The sequence below is a fragment of the Salmo trutta genome, chromosome 1 (assembly GCF_901001165.1).
Source record: "Salmo trutta chromosome 1, fSalTru1.1, whole genome shotgun sequence".
Taxonomy (NCBI): Eukaryota; Metazoa; Chordata; class Actinopteri; order Salmoniformes; family Salmonidae; genus Salmo; species Salmo trutta.
Window position 1 is genome coordinate 55,841,394 of NC_042957.1, and position 14,327 is coordinate 55,855,720.

Below are 14,327 nucleotides of genomic sequence, written 5' to 3' on the forward strand. Positions count from 1 at the left end.
TCTTCTCAGGTCTGGGTGGCCTAGCTGCAGGCTGCTGAGAGGCACATTTAGTTCCTATCATCTCATTTCAAATGACAGCACTACGCCTTTCAGTAGGACAAGAACGAGTAAAGGAGTAAAATAAGGCCAATTGTGTAATAGTGTGTGTGATTTGTCTGAGCAGATAGAAGCTATCAAGGAACTTCATCTGCACCCCTGGTTTGACGGGTTGATTAATTCGGTCTGATTATTCTGTTTGATTGGATTAGTTTTGCCTGGAATATGACTGTTCTCACATCCCACGTTGCTGCAAAGCTTTGATTTATTTTGTCTTTTTCTGTCTGTCGCTGTCTGTCTCTCTCTCTCTCTACTTCTCTCTCTCCCTCAACGTTTCTCTCTCTCTCTTCCTCCATCTATTTCTCTCTCTCAGGCGTACGAGCGGTCAGAGAGCTCAGAGGTGGCCTTCGTCACAGAGCTGGTGAAGAAACTCCTCATCATCATCTCTCGCCCAGCAAGGCTGCTGGAGTGCTTGGTGAGAACAGAACACAGAACTCTCAACACAATCACAGTCATGGTAATGGTCATGGTAGTGTTCACAGTCACATTCACGGTCCATGGCCCCACTAATTATTTAACAGACCATATCCCTGGCCTGGACCAAACACACATTCATTTCCTTAAATAAATATGAGCACAAATAGTCATTATAAACATTTAAACAGGGGATTTATTACACAGTAGGGCAAAAATACTGAGCTCCAACTAAGCACCTTGATAAAAGGACCAATCTGACTGGCTAGCCATTCCATTTGCATTTAGATTAAAATTCTATTTGCCTCACTACAGTATTTCAAATACCAGCTGCCCCCTGAAGTGCTGTCTGAGTCTCACAGACCGTGACTGTGTCATTTAAAGTTTGAGCCCGTGTGTGTTGCCCAGACTGACTCAGGGTCTCTGGCAGAGCAGTAGTCCTGTCCTCTGGGTGACCGCAGCCGGCAGGCCTCATGAACTTGGCTTCCATCCAACCTTTTTATGTGCGTAAAGTACATGTTGGAATAAAAAATGTCATGACAGGCCTGATGGAAACAGATTTCTTTGGATGCAGTATTTGCAGCATACTGTAGTTATACTGCACTCTGACTCTTTTATGCTCAAATATTGAAATAATAACCCATCATATCGAAGTAAACTTAGTCTTGCAATGACATGTTGTATGGTCCTCCCACTACAACTCGTTGGGGAAGCATGCAGTTTATTGGGCTACAGATGAAATCATTTATGATGAACTTCACAGGGTGGTGAAGGTACAAGGTGATGAGCTTGATGCTCCTTTCCAATAAATATCTAGGGTCTTATTCTGGTGACATCCTCATTGATGCTTGGGTGCTGTTTGACGAATACAAATGATGTCGCTCTTTTGTCCACAATAATCTCATCAACTCAATTCTGGACCTCGAAGCCAGTTCTACTGCATTTTTTCATTGTTCCCCTCTAATCAGAGACTGATTTAGAGTGCAATTAATTATCAGGTAAAACATAAAACCAGCAGGCTCCGGACCTCGTAGGTTAAGAGTGTAATACCCATGATGTAGGCTATGCGTATGTTCTAGCCAACAGCACGCAGGGCACAGATACAGTACTGTGCCAATACCAGAGTGGGCACACTCGCTATATACAATTTGTTTTTTTGTGAGAAAATCATCAGTTGTGTTGAAAATGTGATGTAAACCCATTTAACTTGTGTTTTTTATTTGGTACATGCATAGCCGCAGAAATAGGGGTGCTGAGGGTGCTGAGGGTGCTGAGGGCCCCCTTGAAAAATCTGAATAATTATTTGAAAAAAATGTCTTCATAAAAGTAGTGCACTGGGCCTTTACTAGTCCTGTATTAGCGGACCAATATAGCTTCTGTAGTGCGTACAATAAAAATGTGTTATATCTTGATTAAAGTAGTGTTATACCTGTGTCACACTGAATGTGGTCCTCCTGTTCCTGTCCCTCAGGAGTTTAATCCAGAGGAGTTCTACCACCTGCTGGAGGCAGCAGAGGACCACGCCAAGGAGGGACACCTGATGAAGACGGACATCCCTCGCTACATTATCAGCCAGCTGGGACTGACGCGAGACCCTATAGAGGGTGAGCGAGAGAATGAGTCCGAGAGAGAGAGAGAGAGAAAGAGGAAGCCATGACTTGTGTTGAATACTTTTTCTCTCTCACTCTATGTATTGCTGAAATGCAGCTCATATGTACTCCCTCTGTATGTCCCCAGAAATGGTGAACCTGGACAGCTACGACAGTGAGGGACCTCTCACCCCAGAAACAGACGACTCAACAGAGGTGAGAACCTTGTCCCTCCTCCACCTCTTCCCAGCCCACCCACCATCAACCCCCCTCTCCCTCTGTCCCTGTGGGTTAAGTCAAACTGTAGTCCAAGGCCCTGCTGACTCTAATGAATATGACTGCTTCCTCTACTAATTACTTGGCACAGTGGACATTACTCTACGTAATTGAGTCCATTTGCTTTGATTAGAGTCTGAAGTCAAAGCAGGATATCCTCTAGTGCCTTGTAGGCCTGCAATCAGCCCTCCTTCAACCATCAGGACAGGTGCCAAAATTCAGCTAACTGGGCAAGAAGTCAGGAAGACAAGGGTAGCACTGGGGGAGAAAGAGACGACGTCACTCCTGTGAGCCTGGTGTTGGAGGTCTGGCCAGATCCAGTCTCGTCTTACCCTGCTGTCATGCTCTCTCCCTCAGGGCAAGATGAGAGCTATGAAGACGCCCGAAGAGGCTGACTTCCAGACCATAAAGCTCATCAGCAATGGAGCCTATGGGTGAGTGTGGGTGTGGGTGTGTTCACGCATATGAATGTTACATTAGTACATGTCTCTGAGCCATCTTGTTGATGTCCATTGAATGGTTTTAGGAGAAAACACTGGATTTACTCAGTAAAATGTGTAAAAAATCAGATTACTAACTGTGTGTATGTGCGTGTGTGTCTCCAGGGCTGTTTACCTGGTCCGTCACCTGGAGACCCGTCAGCGTTTCGCCATGAAGAAGATCAACAAGCAGAACCTGATACTGAGGAACCAGATCCAGCAGGCCTTCGTAGAGAGAGACATCCTGACCTTCGCTGAGAACCCCTTCGTGGTCTCCATGTTCTGCTCCTTTGAGACCCGCAGGCACCTCTGTATGGTCATGGAGTATGTGGAGGGTAAGTTAACACAATAATACACTGGACACCATTACTTGTCTATTTAGGACAAGAGCAGCATTTAGGACACTGCTGGTGATGGGAATGTTAGCAGTCAGTCTGATCACGTGTTATCTGTTGCCAGGGGGAGACTGTGCCACCCTGCTGAAAAACATTGGGGCGTTGCCTGTGGAGATGGCGCGCATGTACTTTGCCGAGACCGTCCTGGCACTGGAGTACATCCACAACTATGGCATCGTGCACCGCGACCTCAAACCAGACAAGTAAGACCTCACTTGGGTTGGCATTGAACAATTATCATATGGGACTCTTTGGAGTGAACTCAAAGTTTGATTATATTACAAACACGAAGAGTGTTTCAGGTAACCTTTGACCTGTCTGTCCCCAGTCTTCTGATCACTTCCATGGGGCACATCAAGCTGACTGACTTCGGCCTGTCTAAGATGGGTCTGATGAGCCTCACCACTAACCTGTACGAGGGACACATTGAGAAGGACACCAGAGAGTTCCTGGACAAACAGGTGTGCACTGTATATAGAGCAGAGAAACCTACCACAGCATACACAACCTTGGCAGAAATTGTAAATGTATTTGCAGTAATATATTTAAATTTCTACATTTTCCATAACCATTCAGACCAAAAAAACTGTACCTAATCAATTTTTATGTATTTATTTCTAGACAAATATAATATATAAATGCTGAGTTTATAAATGTGTGCATATAGTTGTCAAAGCGTGAAGAAATGAAATGATCAACATCAAACAAAATGATAACCAAATATGCCTCAGTTATTATAATCAACTGTCTTTTCAGATGTTTTGTTTTTCCCACCCTTTGAATGGTGCTGCTTCAATTAAATCCCCAATTATTTATTGGCTCGGCTTTCTCACAGCCACAGATCTGTTAGCATTTGATGAATACCCATCTGCACATGAAAACACAACGTCCAAGCTTTCATGTTTCATCCTGGCATTCTCGCATTGATCCCATCAGCTTGGCAAACACGTGCATTGGCCACACGTCTCTCACTCACATTTTGAGAGAGACTGGCCTTAGCATCTCACCAGTAGTGTTTTATCCATAGATATGACTATAGAACCTCTCATAGGAGCGCTGTGGTTCTCACCTCCATCAGGTGTGTGGCACGCCAGAGTACATCGCCCCGGAGGTGATCCTGAGACAGGGCTATGGGAAGCCAGTAGACTGGTGGGCTATGGGCATCATCCTCTATGAATTCCTGGTGGGCTGTGTGCCGTTCTTTGGAGACACGCCTGAGGAGCTCTTTGGACAGGTCATCACAGGTGAGAGGTCGGGGTTAGTGGGTTCATCGATCAGCATCTTACAGCCATTTTGAAGCCATCTTTTTCACGTCTACATTGTCCAATGCAACTTATCTCTGTCTGTCTCTTGTAGATGACATAGTGTGGCCAGAAGGTGAGGACGCTCTTCCTGCCGATGCCCAGCATCTGATCTCTACTCTGCTTCAGACCAACCCACTGGTCCGACTGGGCACAGGTCAGCATACACGTGCATGTTGACAACATGCTTAACATCAGACGTGCGCTGTAGCAGAAATGGACTAAACTGCCTATTCATAGTGAAAATATAGATTCACTCAACAACACACATCTTATCTCTCTTTCCCTCTCTCTCCCCCTCTCTCGCCTTTTCATTCTCACTCTCCCTTTCATTCTCTCTCTCTCTCTTTCTCTTTTGCGGCCCCAGGCGGTGCATTTGAGGTGAAGCAGCACTCGTTCTTCACTGAACTGGACTGGAACAGTTTGCTGAGACAGAAGGCTGAGTTCATCCCCCACCTAGAGTCAGAGGAGGACACCAGCTACTTCGACAGTGAGTCTCTCTCTAACTGCACTGCCCCCTGGTCACATGGAGGGGAACTGTGCTGACTCGTTGCATTCTTAATGTATAGAATCACCATAAGGCAGTGGTATTCAAACTTTTTCAACGGGGACCCCATTCTCTTCTCCAGAATTTCTGGGGAACCTATTTTTGTGCAACAATTTCTCGTTACCCCAGCCCACCCCACCCCTAATCTATTGACAAAAATGTTGATATTTACATCAACAAATAACCTTCAATAACATTTGAATCTCTTATCAAAGAAACCAATAAATACATTTCCTTAAAAAAAATAGATTTCTCATAAAGGTTTGCATATTGTCCCATACAATAATCTTTACTCTGTTCCTAAAAAAATAACTGCAGTTTGGTCACAACCCCAACTTTGAATACCACTGGCATATGGGATAGAAATAAGAACTAGCTGTGTTTGGAGCTTTGAGGCACTTGTCCATGCTATTTGTCTGTTTGCATTGTGTGTGTGTGTGTGTGTGTGTGTGTGTGTGTGTGTGTGTGTGTGTGTGTGTGTGTGTGTGTGTGTGTGTGTGTGTGTGTGTGTGATGTCCTCTTCCGTCCCCAGCCCGCTCAGATCGCTACCACCACGTCCACTCTTATGATGAGGACGACACCAATGATGATGAACCTGTCGAGCTTCGTCGTTTCTCCTCCTGCTCCCCTCGCTTCAGCAAGGTCAAACTCTACACTTACTCATCCTTAAACGTACATTAAAACTTCAATTAAACACAGTCTCAAATAGCCGACCTGTCCATTTTAATAGCCGGCCAGCGCTACATATTTCAGCAAATAAACGCCTGTTTCAAATCAACACTGGGTCTAAATGAATTGTTTACAACATTACCATGAATTACCATGAATTGTTTACAACATTACCATGAATTACCATGAATTGTTTACAAGGTTTAATGTTTAATTTGTTACATTAAATAATTCAGTAATGACTCGAAAAAGTGATGGCAATCATCAGTTTTTATCGCCAGTAAGAAATTGCTAGCCATTGGCTGCTAACAGATGAGAACTGCTAGCCATTGGCTGCTAACAGATGAGAACTGCTAGCCATTGGCTGCTAACAGATGAGAACTGCTAGCCATTGGCTGCTAACAGATGAGAACTGCTAGCCATTGGCTGCTAACAGATGAGAACTGCTAGCCATTGGCTGCTAACAGATGAGAACTGCTAGCCATTGGCTGCTAACAGATGAGAACTGCTAGCTAACTGGCAAGCACAAAAACTGTCAACAACTTCAGGAACACAGACCCCCCAGAAATCAGCTGTTCGCTCTAGTGACGAAAGTAAGAACAGCAGAAAAAATGCACATTCAAAGAGGAGAATAATTATTCTGTCAAGGGTGTTTTTTTTTATACATTTTTATTAGAGGCATACTAAGACAAAATAAACGTGGCACAGTGTGTAAATGATAGCACATTAGTGCAGGAAATTAAGATATTGATTAAAATACTGGAAGTGAATGCTGGAATTAAACAATTAACTATGCAAGTGAACAAACGCTGTGTGCATTAATTAAGGAAAGAAACACCTGACTCAAATAGAAGCCTGTGTCTAATAAGAGACTGTTGTGTTCAGTGATTCAAGCAAATAAATGCCTGGGCTATTAATTGATGTTTACGATAAAACCTACACTTCAGCCTAATCAGTTCTTCTGTCTCACCTCCCTTCTTCAACACTCCTTGTTGAACTAGATTAACTTGATGCCCCTCATTGTACAAGTCTAGGCCATGTAAACGTGTCTTCCCTAAAGCCTGTCAGTAAATCTCATAATCCTAAATTACACATTTTCCCATGATTCTTTCTTTTACAATAGGTTCAGTGGCACAATTAGCTTTCACAGATTAGTCAAGAAGAGGAGATCTGAGCAGAAAGAGACATATGTCTGAGCCAAGTGACTTAATGTAACTATCACACATGGTAGACTAAGTCATGAAAGAACCTCTTTGGTAACCTTGGATTTTATTGACACACATGCCTCAGACATATGTCTCTTTCTGCTCAGATCTCCCCTTCTTGACTAATCTGTGAAAGCTAATTGTGCCACTGAACCTATTGTAAAAGAAAGAATCATGGGAAAATGTGTAATTTTTCCCTCTATGGGTGCTGAAAGCTTATGCATCCTCTCTCTGTTGGGAACTACAGGTGTACAGCAGCATGGAGCACCTGTCCCAGCTGGAGCACAAGCCCTCAACGGTGACCCGGCGGGAGCACAAGGGCCCCAGGGAGGACCGGGCGGCCAAGAGAGAGAGCCTGGGCAGCCTGACCTTGAGAGATAAGAGCTGGAGGACAGGATCACCTGAGATGTGAGTATGACCACTACTGTACTCTGACTAGTACTACTGCCCTCTTACCTTGCATAACAAGTTGGAAATGTGACATTGTTGGTCCTCATTATCAAGGCTCTCATTATCATTACTCATTGTTTGTTTTCATAAATACAATAAATCAATTCTGAGCTGTGTTGTTGTGTGTAGGAAGCGACTGTCGTGCTCAGAGTCCTCCTTCACTGAGAGTGACTCCAGTCCTCCATCTGGGGCCCGGCGACGCTTTTCTGCCCTCATGGACACTCACCGCTTCGCCTCCCCACTAGAGGCCGATCCTGAGCTGCCCGTTCCCACCAGACAGCCCCCAGTCAAGGCCAGGGGCACCTCTCTGGAGGGGGCCATGGGCACCACATCCATGGGCACCACATCCAGCCAGGGGGATTTTAGGAAGGAAAAGGAGGGCAACGGGTTGACTGCTGGAGGTGAGGGCATTTGGCATTGGATAATGGATGAATCCTGGCTTGACATACACTTTGATACTTACATGATATTATTCCTCCATCTTTCTGCTCTGCTCCAGACAAGCAGCTGAGGCCAGCTGATGTACCAATGGGAGTCATCCCCAGCCCCAGCAATACTGTGACTGCTGGGGCCACAGAGCCCCAGGGGTCCCGGGCCACCAACGAACTGGTCCTGAGGAGGGTCCGCCACAGCCAGCTCTCAGCTGAGGGAGAGAAACGCAACTCGCGACCCGTGACCAAGGTCATCAAGTCTGCCTCCACCACAGCCCTGTCTGTCATCATACCTACAGGTGAGGAGCTGGAAGGCAAGGCAGTGTGAGAAGACCGGGTCTGTCTGTTGCTAATGACAATATTAATGTTAAAACGGTTAACTGGGCTTGTTATGGAAAATAGTACATTTCTTTAAAACTATCTATTGCTTTGACCTTCAATTGACTTATTCAGATGTTTTTTCTCACACTTTATTCCTGTGATTCTCTCCCCCCTCCTCAGTGGAGCAGCATGGTACGTCCCCCCTGGCCAGCCCCATGTCTCCTCAATCCATCTCCTCCGACCTGTCGTCTCGTGACTCCTCCCCCAGCCGAGACTACTCGCCCACGGTCAACGTGCTGCGTTCTCCCATCACCATCCACCGCTCTGGGAAGAAGTACGGTTTCACCCTCCGAGCCATTCGAGTCTACATGGGAGACAGTGATGTCTACAGTGTACACCACATGGTCTGGGTGAGACAGCGATAGAGATGATATGTTCTGTGTTCATTTCCATGGAGAAAGTAGTGTTAAGTAGACATCACTCTTTTGAAGAAGTTCTGTATCATAACAAAGCATCGCTACAATTTGTAGTGGAAAAACAGACTTGTCCAATAGCATGATGACTTGTTTGATTGATGTTGATCTGTTTCAATCACAGCATGTGGAGGACGGAGGCCCTGCCCAGGAGGCGGGACTCTGCGCTGGTGACCTCATCACTCATGTGAACGGGGAGTCTGTCCACGGGCTGGTGCACACTGAGGTGGTGGAGCTCATTCTGAAGGTGAGGAAAGGAAAGAAACAGCGTGTTTTTTTCTACATATAGAATACAGGTGAAGCCTATCATACACTGTGTGCACAATTATTAGGCAAGTGAGTATTCTGATCTTATCATTATTTCTATGCACATTTTCCAACTCCAAACCATGTACACTTGAATGCTTATTGGATTGAATCATTTTCAGGTGATATGTATTTGTGTAATGAGGGAGGGTGTGGCGAAAGTGAATAACACCTTATGTCAAGGTGTGCATAATTATTAGGCAGCTTCATTACCTCAGGTAAAATGGGCCAAAAAAATAGATTTAACTGACACTGAAAGGTAAAAAAATTGTAAAATGCCTTTCAGACGGATGCGACACTCTTTAAATAGCTAAACTATTGAGGCATGACCACCGGACAATCAAACGTTTTTTTTGCGAACAGTCAACTGGGGCGCATAAAACACATGGAGAAGAAAAGGGGCAAATTAACTGCAAAAGACTTGAGAAGAATTAAACGTCAAGCTACCAAGAACCCATTATCCTCCAGCGCCACCGTATTCCAGAACTGCAACCTACCTGGAATGTTCAGAAGTACAAGGTGTCAAGTGCTCAGAGACATGGCCAAGGTCAAGAAGGCTGAAACAAGACCACCACTGAATAAGATTTACAAGTTGAAGCGTCAAGATTGGGCAAAGAAATACCTGAAGACAGATTTTTTTGAAGGTTTTATTGACAGATGAAATGAAAGTGACCAAATGGATGGATCAGTAATGGACACAGGTCACAGCAAGGTGGAGGAGGGGTACTGGTATGGGCTGCTATCATTAAGGATGAGGTAGTTGGAACTTTTCGGTTTGAAGATGGACTGAAACTGGAAGATACTTTCGTCAAACAGTGGTACAGGAAGAAGTCCTCAGCATTCAAGAAGGTCATGATCTTTATGCAGGACAATGCTCCATCACATGCATCCACGTACTCCACTGCTTGTCTAGCCAGCAAGGGCCTCAAAGATGCCTGAATAATGACCTGGCCCCCTTCCTCACCTGACTTAAATCCTATTGAGAACTTGTGGGTCCTTCCCAAACGTGAGATTTACAGTGAGGGAAGACAATACACCTCTTTGAACAGCATTTGGGAGGCTGTAGTTGCTGCTTCAGCGAAAGTTCGTGAACAGATCAAGAAACTGACAGCCTCAATGGATGGAAGGCTCATGGCAGTTATTTAGAAGAAGGGTGGCTAGATTGGTCACTGAATATTTTTGAAAGGCCAAAAATGTTATTTAATTGTCATTTTGTGTTACTAATTTGTTACACTTACTCTACAAATTGAGAATAAAAAGTGAGTTGGGAGAAATTATTTTTGTCATTTAGTTGCCTACTAATTGTGCACACTAATAGTTGCCTAATAATTGAGCACACTTATATATTCCCATGAGAAAGACAAAACTCACTATTCCTTTGTTAAACATTCAGGTTTGAGATTCAATACCATTTTGGATTGACTGAGAGCATTGTGTTTGTTCAGCAATAAAATGAATCCTGAGGAATACAATTTGCCTAATAAGTGTGCAAGCAGTGCATACTGTACGTTTTTTGTTTCCGTTGTTTCTCCAGAGTGGAAACAATGTGACGGTGACCACCACGCCCTTTGAAAACACCTCCATCAAGATTGGTCCTGCTCGCAAATCCAGCTACAAGTCCAAGATGGCACGGCGCAACAAGAAGACAGGGGCTAAGGAGGGACAAGAAAGGTACAAGTGGGTTTCTCTGCACAGCAGATGCTACACTATGATTTCAGATGAGCGCTCTAGAAAATCTCTCCTCTCATCCTCCCACCTCTCTCGTTTCACTTCTCACTCGCAGTAAGAAGCGCAGCTCGTTGTTCAGGAAAATCACTAAGCAGTCGAACCTGCTCCACACCAGCCGCAGCCTGTCCTCTCTGAACCGCTCTCTGTCATCAGGGGACAGCCTCCCAGGCTCCCCCACCCACAACCTCTCTGCCCGCTCCCCCACACAGAGCTACCGCTCCACCCCCGACTCCACCTACCTGGGTCAGTATGAAGGGCAATACTCTACCTACATTACTGTACAGCACTCCTCTTAGCATCTGCACCCTCACATAACAAAATAATAGTTTGAATGATTGCTATATGTCTCTTCTTCACTCCTCAGGCAACACTTCTCAGAGCAGCTCTCCAGTCTCCAGCACCCCTAACTCCCCGGCTGCCTCCCAGCACATGAGACCCAGCTCCCTGCACGGCCTCTCCCCCAAGCTGCACCGCCAGTACCGCTCAGCCCGCTGCAAGTCAGCTGGCAACATCCCCCTGTCCCCCCTGGCCCACACACCCTCCCCCACCACCTCCTCTCCCCCACCCCTGTCTGGCCACACGGTAGGTAGCTCCAACACCACCCAGGCCTTCCCAGCCAAGCTCCACTCCTCTCCCCCTGTGACCCGTCCCAGGCCCAAAAGCGCAGAGCCCCCCCGCTCACCTTTGCTACAGCGGGTTCAGTCATCAGAGAAACTGGGCGCGACCCTCCTGCCCTCCTTTTCATCTTCGTCTTCAGCTTCCTCACCCCTTGCAGGGGGGGTGTCAATGCGTAAGCACAGCCTGGAGGTGTCACATGGGGACTACAGGAGGGAGTCTTTCCACTGCGAGCACAGCCTGCAGAGTCTGTTGGAGATGGAGGGAGAGAATGGGCCCATTCCCCCCTCTCCCTCATCTTCCTCCTCCCCCTCTCCCCCCACGGTTGGAGAGACGGGGTGCCTGAAGCCTGTGAGGAGGCTGGGGAGACAGGAGTCGCCCCTGAGCCGGGACACAGTGCAGACAGGGAGGGAGAGAGCTGCCCAGACTACAGCATCTGACCCTCACACTGACAGCACACCTGTTAAAGTAGAGCCCAAGACCAGCGCTGGTGAGACAGCTAAGACATTAACCCCTTGTGAGGCTCTGAAGAGAAAAGCTTCCCCAGTACCAGGTGAGGCCCAGCCTAGCCCAGCCTCAACCCCCTCCACTCCAGGGGCCAAGTCCAGCCCAGCAGACAAACCTCCAAGCTCTGAGACAGCCAGTGGTGGCCCTAAACCCACTTACAGGGCCCAAGTCCAGGCTACATCCCAGAGTCCGCTCTCCCAGGAGCGTAAACACCAGGCTGTCCAGACAGACACCACCCCAGCAAGCAGAAGCCGGGAGAAGAGTGAGGAGAAAGGGAGTGTGGGCCCAGACAAAGTCACTACACAGAGGGCGGGAGCTACAGAGTTGGCCAAGGCAAGTAAAGACACACAGATGGGAGAGAGCACTTTGAAAGGAGGGATGGGTGGCATTGACAAAGCCACTGAGACCAAGGTTAAAGGACCTGCTCCTTCAGTCCCAACCCAAGCACCAGCCCCAACCTCGGCCCCATCCCCTCTTACCATAGGCCCAGTTCCTGCTTCAACAAAATCCAGAACAGACAAGGTTTCTGTCCCATTGAGCAGTTACCGAGGGGCCAAGGAGGAGAGGAGTCACCTGGAGGTGGTGGAGGAGAACCCTATGTCCCCCTCCTCCACCGCTGCCTCCCCCTGCTCCAGCAAGTCACGCCCCGTCTCCCCTGGTGACAAGCCAAGCTTTGTGACTCAGCTGACCAGTGTGGCCAAAAACGTGCTGGGGCCTATGAAGATGGGATCCCAGGAAGGGCCCGAGGGCGGTGAGGAGAAACGGGGAAGTTCAGCAGGAAAGTCTGAGGCTCCGTCTGGAGGTAGTCGACGGGGGGCTCAGGGGACATCTCCAAGTCCTGCCGGCTCAGCTCAGCCTGAAAAGGCAAACACGAGGAATTCAGGTAAGCACCACTCCTGATCTGCAAGTGAGGGACAAACCTGGGATCTCCCGGAAAATGCCTTTGGATTGGAATATCATGCCACCATATCAGGCACCTACAGGGCACCCTCAAAAAAGGGACAAAAACATGTACACCTAAGAAACACACACCAAATAGCTAAAAAATACAGACCTGTAGATAAAACAAGAATATGTGGAGGAATGTGCTTTAATGCTGTTCTCAAATGTGTGATTGTATGTACTGTATGTGTAATGTATATAGTAAAAGTGTGTCTTCTTGCATGTTCCAAATTGTACATGAGAGATGAAAGAGAATATTTAAAGAGATGAGGAAAACAATCTAACAGACCTGATGGTAGTGAACACTGTGAACATCATGTCAACAGCCCCCACATGTTCCCAATGTAAACATCATGTCTATAGGCAGGCTTCTGTCACAGTCTGTCACCACGAGGAACATTACCCATGTCCGTCAACTCCGGTGCCATCTTTTAACTCAGTTAAAATACCTAAAGATAGCACCTTGTTCTTTTTCTCACACAGTACCTGGAAAATAGATTGAGAGAGGAATTGTTGCATTGGTGTAACATGCATTGGTGTAACAAATTGAGATGTGTTCCTAACTGGACTAAGATGATGACCTGCTTGCTAAATGTGGAACTTGGAATTGTATTGTGTAAAGGAGAGCTGAATTAATTTGTTTGAGTGTTTTAAGGGCTGAGTCCTGGTTGGATTTAGGTGGACTATCTGAACTTGCACAGGTACACTATGCAATGGGCTTTTTAAGTATTTTCCTGTGTGTCCCCTACAATGTACCCATGAACGGATGTTAGGGAGGTAAAGGTTTGCAATAAGCCAAACAAGCAGATATATTGTTCTATGAATTGTCTGCATTGACTCCACCCACTGGGCACACACTGGTTGAATCAATGTTGTTTCCAACATGGAATAGACGTTGAATTGACATCTGTGCCCAATGGGCATTGTGAAATGTGCAATTATTTAGGTTCTGAAATGAATACAGTGCTAATGAATTGAACTAAAGAAGAGGAACCCAGATGTCTCTGTGTGTGAATTAAGTGTGGTCAGGTGATGAAATAGATACTATAGAATGTGAGTCTTGTTTGAGACTTACTCGTACTCTGGCAACGTAGGCTAGAACTCTCTCCCTTTTCAATGTATGCAAAATTAGCGTTGTATAATGTAATGTGCGAATAAAAGTGCCAGTTTATTTGAGGGATATGTTGTTTATAGTGATGTGTAATGATATGCAAGTTCTATGTAGAATTCCTAGTGAGATCTGAGAGCCCACCATAGACCTAGGCAGCACTCTCATCAGGGACGTAACTCAATATGTTCATGCCCATACCTGTATCAGACTGCCATCTTGTGGTCATCACACGGCTGTCCTGAACATAGTATTTGAGGTCAGAATGTAATTTACACATAATCAGTTCACAATTTAATGACACAAGATTAGATTTTATCTGAGATATTACCCTCATATCTTCATGATTTTCTATTGTAACCACTGTTCCATTCATATAGCTACTAGAAACTTGTTTGTTTGTCTAAATACAATTTGAAAAAACTTTTGTTGTGTGTATTATGACCGATAAAGAGAGATGTATGATACTGATACA

At 46.0% G+C, this 14,327-nt stretch overlaps 1 protein-coding gene across 2 annotated transcripts in view; it reads left to right on the forward strand.

Annotated features, from left to right (window-relative positions):
- The window catches only part of LOC115201550 (microtubule-associated serine/threonine-protein kinase 1), a 58,246-nt gene extending 43,919 nt beyond the window's left edge, over window positions 1-14,327 (forward strand). For both annotated transcript variants that reach the window (XM_029765271.1, XM_029765282.1), the window contains exons 8-26: window positions 410-511; window positions 1,982-2,114; window positions 2,248-2,315; window positions 2,733-2,809; window positions 2,981-3,189; window positions 3,314-3,452; window positions 3,578-3,710; window positions 4,328-4,493; window positions 4,606-4,707; window positions 4,918-5,040; window positions 5,630-5,739; window positions 7,219-7,379; window positions 7,551-7,822; window positions 7,921-8,151; window positions 8,354-8,583; window positions 8,771-8,893; window positions 10,487-10,623; window positions 10,736-10,923; window positions 11,045-14,327. In XM_029765271.1, coding sequence (XP_029621131.1) covers window positions 410-511; window positions 1,982-2,114; window positions 2,248-2,315; window positions 2,733-2,809; window positions 2,981-3,189; window positions 3,314-3,452; window positions 3,578-3,710; window positions 4,328-4,493; window positions 4,606-4,707; window positions 4,918-5,040; window positions 5,630-5,739; window positions 7,219-7,379; window positions 7,551-7,822; window positions 7,921-8,151; window positions 8,354-8,583; window positions 8,771-8,893; window positions 10,487-10,623; window positions 10,736-10,923; window positions 11,045-12,702 — 4,362 coding nt within the window. In that variant the 3' untranslated portion in view covers window positions 12,703-14,327. The remainder of the gene's footprint in view (window positions 1-409; window positions 512-1,981; window positions 2,115-2,247; window positions 2,316-2,732; window positions 2,810-2,980; window positions 3,190-3,313; window positions 3,453-3,577; window positions 3,711-4,327; window positions 4,494-4,605; window positions 4,708-4,917; window positions 5,041-5,629; window positions 5,740-7,218; window positions 7,380-7,550; window positions 7,823-7,920; window positions 8,152-8,353; window positions 8,584-8,770; window positions 8,894-10,486; window positions 10,624-10,735; window positions 10,924-11,044) is intronic.